The 14,901-nt window shown below is 39.3% G+C and overlaps 1 protein-coding gene across 1 annotated transcript; it reads left to right on the top strand.

The window, feature by feature from the left end:
- The first annotated feature begins 309 nt into the window (after positions 1–309).
- Positions 310–1,965, top strand: LOC112777358 (PRA1 family protein D). The gene has a single exon (XM_025821708.3). It carries the CDS (start codon positions 1,042–1,044, stop codon positions 1,576–1,578), a length of 537 nt encoding a protein of 178 aa, XP_025677493.1. The 5' UTR covers positions 310–1,041; the 3' UTR covers positions 1,579–1,965.
- The last annotated feature ends 12,936 nt before the right edge of the window (positions 1,966–14,901 follow it).

Below are 14,901 nucleotides of genomic sequence, written 5' to 3'. Positions count from 1 at the left end.
GAATTTTGAGGAATGAAAATAGTGAGTGGATTGTTGGATTCTCTTACAACATAGGAAGGTACTCAGCTTTCAACGTGGAACTCTAAGGGTTGAATCAATGATCAAACTGAGTTTGGACTATGGGGATAAGAAGATTGAGAGTAGAATGTGACTCTAAAATTGCTATAGACCTCGTCAATAATTACAGAGACCTCAAAAATTATCCAAATATTCTCATTAGAGATATTAATAGATGGAAAGCAAAAAATTAAAATATTCTTTTTGTTAATATTTATAGAGAGAACAATTAATGCACCGATTGTCTTGTGCGTAAAGTTATCTAGACCCAGAATTCTATTTTTAAGTTACTCTTCTTAGGACGATAGTTAGGATATTTGTAAATAATGAACATAGGATAGCTCTTCCTCGTTTAGTTTCTTTATAATTCTTCTTTTCTGGACTCCGGCTCCGTTTTAATAATTAAAAAAAAAAAAAAAAAAAACGAATTGCCAGTCCAAAGAAAAAAAAAAGCAGAATAGTATACTAATTTTTGCAAGGCAATCTACACAGGCATTTCCAAGTCTGGGTGTGTGTTTGACTTTGATCTCCCAATATTTAGCTATGAGATGATGAATGTCCCTTACCAACGAGTTGTGCCTTTGTCTCCCCCTCTCGTTGTTGCAGGTTTTTCGAGGTTTATCTTCTCCATTTGACCAGAACTATTTCAGGCTAGATTCCCTTCTTCGGTTCTTCCTGTATCTACTTTTGTTTTTGGTGATTGTCTATTTTACTTTTATTGGACGAAAGCTATGTTGTGTTATTGAAATTGTATGAAAGCCCAACTTATAAGAGAAAGTCAGAGACCCATTTTTACAAAAATATCCCAATAAGCGAACTTGCACGCAGTCCCTCACACGGTGTTAACCAACTGGTCAGCTCCGAAACTTGGTCTTCATTCATTGCCTTCATCGACACCATTGACACACACACTTTCCATTTCCACAATTCCGCCAAAACCAACACAAGAAACCCCCTTGGCCTTCCCCCTCAGATCCCTCAACAATGTCATCCGAATTCCTCACTCACTTCAAAGAAGCCGGGCAGAGCGTGATCTCCACGCGCCGTCCCTGGTCCCAATTCCTCTCCCTCTACGCCCTCTCCCTCCCCCACTCCCTCCAAGACGCGTCGGCGCGCGTGTCGCACAACCTCGCCTACTTCCTCTTCAACTACACCATCCTCCTCTTCCTGTCACTCATCCTCTCCCTCCTCTCACGTCCCTTCCCTCTAATCCTCGTTCTCTTCCTCCTCGCTCTCTGGTACTTCCTCTACTTCTCCCGCGACGAGCCCTTAAACCTCTTCAACCTCGTCGTTTTGGACGACCGCGCCGTCGTTTTGGCACTCGCTGTATTAACCCTTGTTGTTCTCCTCATCGCCAACGTCTGGTTTAATCTCGTCGTGTCGCTTCTTGTTGGTGCTGCTGTGATTTTCATCCATGCTGTGCTGAGAGGGACTGAAGATCTTGTTGCTGATGATACTGAATCTCCGTACGGTCCTATGCTTAGTGGCGGTGCTAATGCTGGTTCCTATGCACCTGTTTGAGGAATTTTCGGTTAGGGATTTTGTGTGATTCTGGAATTAGGGGGGTAAAGATTCTTTTGACTGTGTAGTTGGAAACTGTGACCCTTCATGTTGCAATTCATTCATAAATATAGATAGTTGTGTCTTATAATTGTACCTTCATTTTCCAATTTTCCTGTCTTCTTGATTGTGCTTTGCAATTTTCATGAATGAGTTAACAATTGGACATGTTTTTGATAGGAAGTTTGGGTTTTGTTGTTCATAATATTCTTTAATAGGATGGATTAATGGTGAATGTATGTATAATTGTTTGTTGGACCCTAAACCTTGCATTGCACGAGTCTCTGTTCGGCTCGGCTTGTGAATTTGTTTACACTTTGATGTCATATTTGATCTCGGTTGGTTAAATGGTTTTGTCTCTGTTAACTCTGTGCTATTCAGTGTGTTGGTATTGAAAATAGACATGTTTCCATAGTTGAAAGGTTTGTGAAAGGTTTACATTAGTCTGCAGAGATGGTTTTGCATTTCTTGTTTAACTGGTTTCTGATAAGGTATTTAGATTTGGGGAAATGATTTTCGAAAATGGAGAGGTCTCTATTTGTATGTCAAGGTTAATGTTGCAGTACCAGTATATATTATCTCTCACACCTTGCTCATATGGTGGAATGGGATTATGGGAATGTAGCATGGCTCCTGATTCATGAAGATTCTATCACCTTTGTATGTTTCATCGGTTGCTCTGTCCATTTATTTGAGGAATTTGATGAAATTAAGCTAACGGCTGCTACTTTGCCTGTGTACGAACAATTGCTTCAGCTTTTGCATGTTTTAGTTGATAACATTTGACCTAGCCATTTATATTAAGTGTTGTGCTTTTGATTTTCTATTGTTTAGCGTTTTGACCTAGGAGGAGGATTGATTGATACAAATTGTAGATATTTTCGGGTTCCTTCGCCTGTGTTTGAGAGTTATGGTCTTGGAGGAGAAGTAAGATTCTTAGAAGTGTCAAAATGATGACCAAGCAGGTAAACTAAAACTAGTATAAGTATAGATGATGGGAGTAGCTGATGTACTCTTGCATGCATTGCTGTGACAGTATTTTGCCATAAAGCTGATTTATTGTGGTGGATTGTTGGATTGTTATCATGAACTCGTCACTTCCTTACCATAGTTGTTACTTGTTAGTGTCATATTCTTGAAAGATCTATTTTCTAGCATCCAAGTTGAATTAATTTTGATGATATAACACACAAGATCTCTATGAATAGTTGTCACAAGAACACAATGTTGTGTAACTGGCATATAATAAGCACAATATTCTGTATTTCTGTGCCTATTCTGCAAATTTCAGAAGCATTCCAGTTTTCTTTTTTCACTTCTTTGTATAAAAACTGTAAAGAAAATCTAGTGAGGAGGATGAGGATAATGACTCTCAAAATGCATTTTATTTTATTTTTTCCTGCTTATACGAGGAGAGGCTTTGTTGGTACGAGTTTCCTTTGTATTTCGATTTCATTCTTATCAGTTGAAAGCTCGAATTAGATAACAGTGTAGGAAATTCATTTCGATTTTATGCATGAATGATGCAAGATATTTCCCTGTCTTGGCAAACCATGCAAATAATACAACAAGTGCATCAACAAACAGTTTAGCCCAAAATTCCATTACTTAAAAATTCGTATAAATGCTTCACCAAAAAAGAAAAGTTACGAAAAGGAAAATCGACAAAAATATAAACATACGAAAGTTATTTTCAATCAGGGCGGTTTTAGAAGGCGGCAGTCCTAAAAATTCTGAAGCTTCTATATATTATATGATGATGCATTTAACTTCAAAATTTTGAAAGTTATATGATGATGCATTTAACTTCTGTATATTATTTGAATTGTTAGTCTAGTGCCTAATTAGAATATTTTTTGTCCCATGACCTGGGTTTAAATTTCAATTGTTGTATTGGTTTAAATTTCAATTGTTGTATTTTAAACATTAATAGTGTATTATATTTTTTTAGATCAACCATTTTGATCAATAAATCTTTTTTAATTGTTTTTTCTATTCTTTATTTTTTCATTAACTATTTATTTTGATGATTTCTTTTTTTATTGTTCCTTCTATCTTTTGAAATTTTTCCTTGACTTTTAAATATATTATCATATAAAAAGATACTTTAATTTTGATAACAAATTCTAATTGAATAATAAAAAAGTATATACATAAAAATTAAATGATTTCAACATTTATTTATTTTCTCATGATATTAAAATAATAACTGTTACGATGGGTAACCGGAGATTAATGGGTTGGACTCGTTGGGTTGGCCCAATTGTCTAGTGGAGGAAGTCTTCGAGCAGGTTCGCGTCTGGGAGCCTCCTTCCGACTTGTGTGCAAGAGAGAATGGGGGGTGGTACCTGCAAAGACACTCTGATGCCTAAGTTAGCAAGGGTCTAAGCAAGTTTAGAGAGTACTGGTACTTAGAAATACCTGCAGGGTGTCAGTGTATTTATAGTGGTGAACCAATAACCACTGTTGAAGTAGTTCTACCTTTTAAGGAAGATAACCGCCCTTTTATCTTAGGGAAGTTGAGATATGGCTCCTGGAAGTGGGTGAAAGATTTTGGGGGCAGTTACTTATTCGAATAAGTGTTATCTACCAGTTAATCTTCACTTCCGACTTCCTTAGAGCAAGTCGTAGTTAGAACCGACTTCTTTGAAAGGTCGGTGTTAAGTGAGGGTCAGTCTTTGGGTTAGGCCTCTCATTTGGACCTGAGCCTTAGTTTTGGATCAGGGTATGAACAGTGCCCCTACTCGAGTACAATCACTTTTCTTTAAGAGTTGGGTTCGAGTATTTTAACTCGGGCTTGTAGCCGACATGATGAGGAACCGACGTGATTTTTCAAAACCGAAGTGATTTAAAATTTCTCAACAGTCGCGTCTAATCAAACGTCGCGTCCGTTAGGAGTTTGCGTATTTACACGTGGGGAGCAGTTACATTGGTAACGGTACATCTCTTTAATGACCGTTTGGATTTTACCATTATGCCCCTGGCGTGTTTATAAATACTTTACCTCTCTTTCTTTGTTTTGTTTCTGAAAACTTTTTCACTTACACTCTTCATTCGAAAGAAAAGCTTCTTCCTTCTTCGAGTGCTTGCTGTCGTCTCTGCCTTTCTTCACTAACAAAGGTCAGTTCTTCCTCTCCTCCTCTTTTATTAATGAATGCTTTTTTGCTTGCATGTTTTTTTTAGAGGAGTGTTCATGGCAAGTCTGGCTGTAGGCCTAGTGTTTCTGTTTCATTGAGAATCTTACCTTAGCCCTGTAGAGACCCTGTTTTTGACTCTTTCCCTTTTTTCTTTGTAGGTTCTGTCACTCTTAGAAAAAGATGTCTTCTTTAGAGTCCCTTTTATAATGGGTGGATGTCACCGTTCTTGGGGAGAACCCCTTAGTAGACTTCGACTATATTACCGATCTTCGTACTCACCATAGAATCTGTGTTCTTGATGAGGATGAGCCAAAATATGAACTGATTGCCCCGGTCCGGAAGACCGAGTTTGTTTTGGGAGGGCTTCTGATGCGGACCCTCATTTCTTTTTTATGTACGATTGTCTGTTTACCCATTTGGGAGTTCTTCTGCCATTTTCTGATTTTGAAATCTCCATGTTGTCGTATTATCGAGTTGCTCCCACCCAGCTTCACCCCAATTCTTGGGGTTTCATGAAAATTTATCAACTTATTAGCTGCGAATTAGATTTTCTGACTTCTTTGAAGATTTTCTTCTTTTTTTTTTTCATATGACCAAGCCCTTCAGTGGGCAAAATAATAAACAACAGTAAGTATCTTTCCGGGTCATCCAAGGTCGGAGAGTCTTTACCCTTTTTGATGAATCTTTCCATGACTTCAAAAACTTCTTTTTTAAAGTTCAAGCCGTTTCTGGATGAAAATTCTTCTCCTCGCTTTCCTTTACACTGGTTGGAGGCTTCTCCTGTGGAGAAGTATGGTTTGGACGACTTAGATGAGGTCGAAGAGGCTGTTGTGGGGTTCCTCCGAGAAGTTTGGGGGAGGGCCCCTTATCTGGATACAAAGAAATTCCTCCAAGGGTCTCCAAATTTTGTTCGGACTCAAATAGGTAGTTTTACTGTTGCTTTCCGACTTGATTTTGTTGATTCCGACTTTGTTATTTTTGATTTGTTATTTGAAGGTTTTTGCTTTCCTCCGACTTGATGACTTATCTTTCTATTTTCTTTTCAGAGATGGGGGAAGAACAATTCCAGCTCCTCCTACCAGAAAGTACAAGACGCCAAGAAAAGGTCTCGGGCCCGAGTTGACACTGCCGGGCCGCTGGTACTCTGCCTCCTCCTCCTCCTCCTCCTCCTCCTCCTCCTCATAACTTGGGGACCTCCTCATGTCCCATTATAGTATCTTCCTCTTCGGCTTCTTCTCTTCCCTCTCCTCCGCCCCGACCATCCCCTGAACTCAAGAAGAAGAAGCGCAAGACTTCAGAGTCTGGCTCTTCTTTTGCTGGGAAATCTAATTTTTATGGTCCCAAATTCGTTCGGAACCACATCTATCCTTATAATCGAATTAATATGGATGATGTTTCCGTTCAAAACCATCTTAATTTTTTAGTTCAGGGGAGTGTCCGGGCGACTGGTGTGTGTACCAAATTGCTTGATATTTTTGAAAAGACTCCCCTCAGCTCTTTGGGTTCTTCCCAAAAGGTTGAGGAGCTGGAGGGGAGAATTTTCTTATATAAAGAGGAAGAGAGGAGGCTTAAGGAGGAGGTCACCGAGTTGAAAGAGGAGAAGGTTCGTCTCCAGGAGAGGGAGAAGAGGTTGATGGGCCAGTGTACCATGGCGAAGTGTGATGAATCCATATTTTATGATATATTTTGGTTTGATTTGAGTGGATTTCATCACATAAACCCACATTTATTCATCTAAATAGCATGCTTTTGAGATTTCTTTCTAAATTGTGCTTGAGAGTGAAAACATGCTCTTTGTGCTTAATTTAGTCAATTTTAATTCACTTTAATCCCATGTGGTGCCTTGATGTATTTGTTAAGTGATTTTAGGTTTCCAAGGCAAGTATGGGTTGAAGAAGTGAAGAAAGAGCATCCAAAAGGGGAGAAATCATGAAGAAAATGAGATTTGGAAAGCTGCCAGTCCTAACCTCTCTGTACTAAATTAGTCATAACTTGAGCTACAGAGGTCCAAATGAGGCGGTTTCAGCGGCACTGGAAAGCTAACGTCCGGAGCTTCAAAATGATATGCAATTTGCTATAGTGTACATAAGTCTATGTGTACGTACACACAGGTACTTGTGCGTACACACAGGTACTTGTGCGTACGCACAAGTCAGAATTCAGCATGTGTGCGGACGCACACATCTATGCGTCCACACAGTTCCCTGCATGTGAGCTCATTAATGCAAATCGCTGGGGGCGAATTCTGGGCCTCCAAAACCCAATCCAACTCATTTTCTGAAGCTATTAAAGGCCAAAGTGAAGAGGAATGAATGGGAGGCAACTAGGTTTAGTTTTTATTATGTTTTCTCTTAGTTTCTAGAGAGAGAAGCTCCCCCCTCTCTCTAGAATTAGGGTTTTCTTAGTTTAATTTCTTTTAATTTCAGTATTTAATTCTTGTTTTAAGGTAGTTTCATTTATGTTTCTATGCTTTCTTGTCTTTATCTTCTTCATTTCTTTTGTTAATTTCTCATTTTGTTACTTTTTATGTTATGAGCACTCTTTTGTTATTTTAATTCCAATTAATGCAAATTTATGTTTCCATGTCATTTATTGCTTTCTTTAGTTGTTATTGTCATTTTCTTGCTTTGGTAGTATTAGAATTTATTTTAATACAATTTAATATTATTTTATTTTCATGCACACCAAGTGTTTGATAAAATGCTTGGCTTAGTCTTTACTTAGTTTTTCTACACTCTTGGCTTGGAATTGTTGAATTTGGTGTCCCTTGAGTCATTGATGTCCATTCTTGTTTGATATATTAGAGTAGTTAGTTAATTTGGTTTTTCTTGACTCTATGTGACCCCTAGTGTTGACATCGGACTTAGGGATTGAAATTAACTATGCCTATTTGACTTATCTTCGATGTAAGGTTGACTAAGTAGGATTAACTCTTCATAATCATCATATGTTTGTGGTTAATGACTAGGATAGGTAGCCTTAGCTCTCAATTACTTGCCAAGATGTTTTCTTGCATTTGAAGTTTCCTTTCCTTGCATTTAATTGCTTTGACTTTTATTGCTTTGATGTTAATTTCTTGCATGTTTAGTTTTCACACTGTTGGTTGAGAAATTGGATGTTGGGTGGAATTGAGTTGTTGATGTCCATTCCGCATTGTGTGAGAATAGTTAATTGGTTTGGTTTCCATTGACGCTAGTCTTTCACTAAGTAATTAGTGAGTTGACTAGGACTTATGGATTGAGATCAATTACACCCTTTTAACTAATTCTCAACGAGGATTCACTAGTTTGGATTGATTATACACAATTCCCATGTTTGTGGTCCACAACTAGGATAGAAAACCTAGATTACCCACTTCTTACCAAGAATTGCCATTTACATTCCTTGCATGTTTATTTGCTTCCTTGCTATTTACATTCCCTTGCTCTCTTACTTTCATTTCCCAATTCCCATGCTCTCTCATAGCTAATAATTGTACACTTAATTGCAATTCCTAGGGAAGACGACCCGAGGTTTGATTACTCTCGGTTATATTTTATTTTGAATTGGAATATTTGATTTGGCATTACTTGTTGGCTTGGAACTATACTTACAATGCCAATCTTATTTTGAGAATAAATTCCTAGCTGACGGTTATGTTCACTATCAAATTTGGCGCCGTTGCCGGTGAGTTGCAATGGTGTAAAGTTAGTGGCTATTGTAAATATGTTAATATGAAAATAGCTTACTTTTTGATTATTTTTGTTGATGGTTAGGATTGGGATCCCGGAGCACATTGCAAATTCTAGCATTGGTGGGAAAAGTCAAGCACAAGCCACCATAGCAAGGGATCTCCCAATTGTCTAACTTAAAGATATTAAATAAAAGTGCTTGGTAACATTGTTCCTACTCTTCTCTTTTTGTATATATTTTGGTTTATTGCATATTTGTTTGGTTGGTTAGCTTAGAATTAGTTTAATTTTGAGATTTGTAGGTTAATTTTGGTTTGGATCATGGATTTATGGGTTCTTGCATGTTTTGGTGTTTGGTTTTGATTGAACTAAGGCTTGGTACCTTAGAATTTTGAAGAAATTTTTTTGGGAAAAACAGGGCATGTGCGTGCGCACACCCTTGTGCGTACGCACACAACAACAATTTTTCACTTCCTGTGTGTACGCACCCACCTGTGCGTACGCACACAAGCCTCTATGCCCACTGTTCGCAGTACCAGCACGCTTTGTGCGCACGCATTCCCCTACTTTCTGCGACCTGTGCGTGTGCACCTACTCGTGCGTACAGGCTTATGCGTCCGCATGCCAACTTGCAACCACTCTGGTGGGAGCGTTAGCACAGCCTGTGCGTGGGAACCCTGCCCCTTATGCTCTGTGAGCGCGCACGGACCTGTGTGCACGCGCACACGTGATCCTTTCCATGTCCCTAAAAAAAAATCCTTCTGTGCGTGCGCATGCACACGTCTTGGTTCCTCTTCTGCCAGGAGCGCTCGCATATGGTGTGCGCTCGCACACCTCCCCTGTTCTCCCTAATGTGCGTACGCACGCCCCTATTTTCTCACCTCTACATTCTTTTCTTCTCTTCTCTCTACTTCTTCTCTTCTTCTTTCTTCCACCCCTCTCTTCTCTTGCTTTTGCCTTCTTCTCTACTTGCTCTACTTGTTTTGTTTGCATTTTATTTTTTTTATTTTGGTAATTATATTATATTTTGTTTAGATGTTTGTTAATTGAATAAGTTGCAAGTGTTTGCTTGATGATTGATTGGGTTGCCTCTTGCTTGAATTTGGTTTCAAGTTTGATAAATATGTGCACTGAACATTAACTCTTTGTTTAATTGCCTAATTGAATTGTGAGTTTGATTCATATGTTGTAGCTACCATATGCATTAAACTTTATCCTTGTTTGGCATCTTGAATTGTGCACCTTCAATTTAGTGAATTAAATTGAATTGCTTGTTCATCATGGTTTTTAAGTCAATATAATCACATCACAAGGCCCTTGTTTCTTGTTAATACTTTGCATTTGTTTGAGTTGACTTGGCTTAATTCTATCAAGACTTGTCACTTTTTGTAACAAACACCTTAACCATGTGATTATTTGATTTTTCCTAAGGATGAATAAGTAATTTTCTTTTCATCATTGTATTGGTTATTGTTTGTTGTGCAAATTTACATCACTTTTGCTCTTTCACTTGCACACTTTCAATATCCAATATTCTTAATTCAATTCACTCTTGTTGCAATCGCCTAAGTTTGCTTGTGTTTGATTGATGCTCATTTATTGCTTGCTTCTTAGGCCATTTAGTTGAGGAACTCATGCTTACTTTTTCATTGTGTGGATGCTACATTAGCCGGCCGTTGTGTGTATTCCATACCACTATACAAACTTCCTCAATTAGATGCTTATTTACTCTCTCCGTTACCCTATTGTGCTACTTGCCCCATGATTCTAACTATACTTTTCTCTTCTTTTTGAGGATGAGACATGAAGGCAAGGAGCGAGGGGAGGAGGAGGAGAACAACCCAAGCCCCCGCATCCACCAACCGAAGGTGGAAAAACTTAGAGACATTGATAAACCATTATTTTATGGTTTATATTGTGTTTAATTGTGTGGTTTTATCGAATCTTTACCCACTTATTCATTAATTTAGCATGTGTTTACAATTCCTTCCCAAAATTACTCCATGATTGAAAACTTGCTTCCTAGAGACTTTTAATTATGTATTTTAATTCTCCTTTATTCCATTCGATGCCGTGATCTGTATGTTAAGTGTTTTAGGCTTTATAGGGCATGAATGACTTGGAGATTGGAAAGGAAGCTTGCAAAAATGGAAGGAACACAAGAAATTGAGGAGATGACCAGCGAGAAGTGACGCGGACGCATGGCTCACGCGACCGCGCGAAATGGAGGAAATTGCAGTGACGTGTTCGCATGCCTGACGTGAACGCATGGATTGGAAACTGCACAAGTGACGCGAATGTGTGGACGGCGCGCACGCGTAGCAAGGCAAAACACTGGATGACACGAACGCCTGGATGACGCGATCGCATGACATGCGCGATCTGTAGAATTCGCTGGGGGCGATTTTGGGCCCTGTTTTGACCCAGTTTTTGGCCCAGAAAAGCATATTAGAGCCAGGGAACATGCAGAGACAAAAAAGACAACATTCATTCCGCATAATTTTTGTTGGAGATCTAACTTTACTCCTCCTCTAGGTTTTCTCTCTACACATTCATAGTTCTTAGGATTTCGTTTTCATTGCTTTTTGGATTGGGATATTGAGAAGAGTTATTACCTTCGCCAAGACTTCGTCATTCTAGTTTGTTTTCTTACTTGTCACTTACTCTTCCATGTCCTTAATTTATTCAGAGTTACTATTGGATTATTTTTAGAATTTATTAATACAAGAATTATTTTTATTTTTAATTGGTTTCTTTGATTATTATTATTTATCATGTCTCTCTTTATTTCTCTTCCTTATTTCGTGAAATTTACATTCATAATGAGCGAGTAGTTCCATAACTTTATTGGGAGATGATTGAAAGGAGAACCTTGAGTTGGAACACTCAAGAGAAAAATTGTAATTGTGTTTATTGTTGGATCGCCCTCTAGTCACTGACACTAGTCCATCCCAAGGGAGAGGATTAGGACTTGTGAATAGAAATTGCCTTCCAACTTGCTTGACTTTCCTCTACCTAGTAAAGGATAACTAAGCAGAACAACCTTCAATTATCATTTTGATCTTGGGAGAACTCCATCAAGGATAGGGCTTCCAACTAATCTACTCCCGGTCAAGGTTTTTATTTAAATTACATAAATTCTCCGATTTAATTTCCTATTTATCAATTCAAACCATTTTAGAAAATATCTGATTAATAAAATAGCACACCTTTCTGCAACTCGTTGGGAGACGACCTGGGATTCATACTCCCAGTATTTTAATTCTAATTTTGTGACAACCCCTTCTAAATTGATAAGCAGATTTTCGGTTGGTTAAGAACTGTACTTGCAACGTATCTCTTATAATAATTTCTTAACTCGCCAATTTCTGCCACATCAATTTTTGGCGCCGTTGCCGGGGAGTTGCAATAGAGTGCCAAGTTATTGATTGGAATTTATTTATTTGTATTTTATTTTATTTTGCTACTATGAGCTGCATGTTTCTTTCGTTAAATGACGCGTTCACTTCCTGATCCAAGCTTGCCAGTATTTGATCCTGAGATCGAAAGAACTATTTCACGTATAAGGTAAGCTCAGCGTCGGTTAGTCCTCCCCGAGGGAGAATCTGAAATGTCACGTAAGGAAGAAACAAGCCCCCGTTCTACTGATTCGGTTGATTTACGTGCAGGTGACATGGCAGCACCTAGGAAAGTTACTATCCAGGAGGCTGGAGCCCCTGATTTCACACTGCAACCGTTTCAAGTGCATCACCCAGCAGTGGCTACAAATTTTGAAATAAAGACCGCACTGCTCAACTTGATGCCTAAGTTTCATGGCTTACCTGCTCAAGAGCCTATCAAGCACCTTAGGATTTCTAAGCAGCCTGTTCTACTGTCAGGCGTAATGGTGCAGATGAAACTTCTTTTTTATTAAAAGCCTTCCCATTCTCTCTTGAGGGAAAGGCGAGAGAGTGGTCCTACACTCAACCTGCAGCAACTGTTTTTGACTGGGACACGCTTAGAAGAGAATTTTTGGAAAAATTCTTTCCAGCTGAAGTTACTGATAAACTGAGGAAAGACATTTCCATGATTGTTCAGGATGAGTTCGAGACTCTCTACGAATACTGGGAGCGCTTCAACAACCTTATGGAAGCATGCCCCCACCATATGATTGACAAGATAGTGTTGCTCGGCTACGTCACACAGGGCATGAGGCCCCAAGACAAGACCACATTGGAAAGTGCTAGCAATGGGTCTATGAAAAAGTACAAGACCACTGATGAGGCATGGCAATTGATCAACGACTTGGCTGAATCTACTAGGAATCACAAGCAGAAATAAGGCCGGTCAAAAGCTGTTGCAGAGATATCTTCTAGCAAGGAGACTACTGCTCTGACTCAGAGTATATGTGAAATGACCAACTTACTGAAGCAGATGCAGTTGAATTAACAACAAGCGCAGCAAAGCCAACAGTTAGTCCCACAGAAAGTGTGCGAGATCTGTGCTGATTATAGCCACTATACTGATGAATGTCCACAGCTCTAGCAGGAAGACAACACTGTGGCAGCCACTCATAACTTTTATGACCGTCCCAACCAAGGATACAATCAAGGTGGCAGCTACAACCATGGATGGCAAGACAATTCCAACCAAGGTTGGAGAGATAATTCTAACCAGGGTTGGAGGGACAACAATAACAGAGGAGGCAGAGACAATTAGGGAAATCAGAGGTGGAATAATAACAACAACAGGCAGCAGAACCAGAATCAGCCTTACAGAGCACCTCACCTGAGGCAATCCCAAGGACCACAGCACAACCAACAGCAGACCTCTCAGATCACTTATCCCTCTTCATCTTCTAATGATGAGTTACTACAATCTATTGATCGGAGACAGCAGGCCATGGAAAACAACCTTACTTCTACTCTAAATGGTCTGAACTCTACCTTGCAAGCTCTTATCTCACAGATTGGATCACTAAATAACTCCAACAACCAGCCTTTGAGCCCCAATAGAATCCCCTCTCAACCATTGTCCAATCCAAAGGGTGGCATCAATGCCATCACCCTAAGGTCCGGAACCACACTGCAAGAGAGGAATCAGGAGGAACCAATCCCATCAAAACACGCCTCATCTGAAAAGGTGGTAGAAGTAGAGGATGCTGAAGAAGAAGAGGACATACAAGACATGATTGAAGAAGAAGAAGCTCAACCACAGAAGAAAGCACCAAAGGATGCAGATGCTGTAAAAAACATCCTTCCTATTCCATTTCCACAAATTGCTAGGAAGCCCAGGAAGCAGATGGAACTTGATCCCAAAATGGTAGAAATATTCAAAAAGGTTGAGGTAACTGTTCGTCTTTTTGATGTTATTCAACAAGTACCTAAATATGCAAAGCTTCTAAAAGATTTATGCATACATAAAGACAAAATTAATGAATTAGAAACTATTCCTTTAGGTAGTTCTATATCTGCTTTAATGGGAGGTATACCTGAAAAGTGTAGTGATCCAAGTCCATGTATGGTTAATTGTACTATTGGTGGTGTGATATTTTCTGACTGCATGTGTGATTTAAGAGTGTGTGTTAGTATAATGCCTTTGTCTATATATGATACTTTGAGGCTCCCTCCCTTAAAAAGGTCGGTAGCTCATTTTGTGTTAGCAGATAAAAGCATTATTACAGTGGTTGGAGTTGCTGAAGATGTATTAATGAGCATTAAGGGACTCACATTTCCCATTGACTTCTATATCCTGGAAATGCCCCCTAATGACTCAGGAAGGCCATCATCAATCCTGCTTGGAAGACCATTCCTGAAGACTTCAAAGTTCAAGCTGGATGCATTCTCAGGAACTTATTCCTTTGAGATAGATGGCAGAGCAGTGAAGTTCAGCTTAAATGAAGCAATGAGACATCCTCTGGAAGATCATTCTATCTTTCAGTGCGATATTATTGATGAAACTGTAGCTGAAGTTCACCAGGAGGAATTAGAAGAGAAGTACATAGGACAAGGTCCAAGTGTGGGGACACTTTCAGAGGACAATGAGGGCACTTTGCCATTATCACCAGCTCCAGATAATCCAGAGCCTAACCACGAGCAGAAATTAGAATTAAAACCCCTCCCTCCACACCTCAAGTATGCGTACCTTGAGGACGAGCAGAAGTTTCCAGTCATCATTGCAAGGGAACTCACCTCCCAACAAGAACAGCTACTCAGTGTGCTGAGGAGACACAAGAAAGCAATTGGATGGAGCTTGGCAGACATAAAAGGCATCAACCCTCAAGTTTGTGAGAACAGAATATTTTTAGAAGAGGGAGCAAGACCTGTTCGTCAACCCCAGAGAAGACTGAACCCCACTATCTTAGAGGTTGTCAAAAAGGAAGTGACCAGACTACTTGAGGCAGATATTATCTACCCCATCTCAGACAGTGAATGGATAAGCCCAGTACAAGTGGTACCCAAGAAGTCTGGAGTCACTACAGTGAAGAATGAGCATCG

The sequence above is a fragment of the Arachis hypogaea genome, chromosome 19 (assembly GCF_003086295.3).
Source record: "Arachis hypogaea cultivar Tifrunner chromosome 19, arahy.Tifrunner.gnm2.J5K5, whole genome shotgun sequence".
NCBI classification, from domain to species: Eukaryota; Viridiplantae; Streptophyta; class Magnoliopsida; order Fabales; family Fabaceae; genus Arachis; species Arachis hypogaea.
Note: the sequence above shows the minus strand (reverse complement) of the source record. Positions and strands in the feature narration are given on the sequence as shown.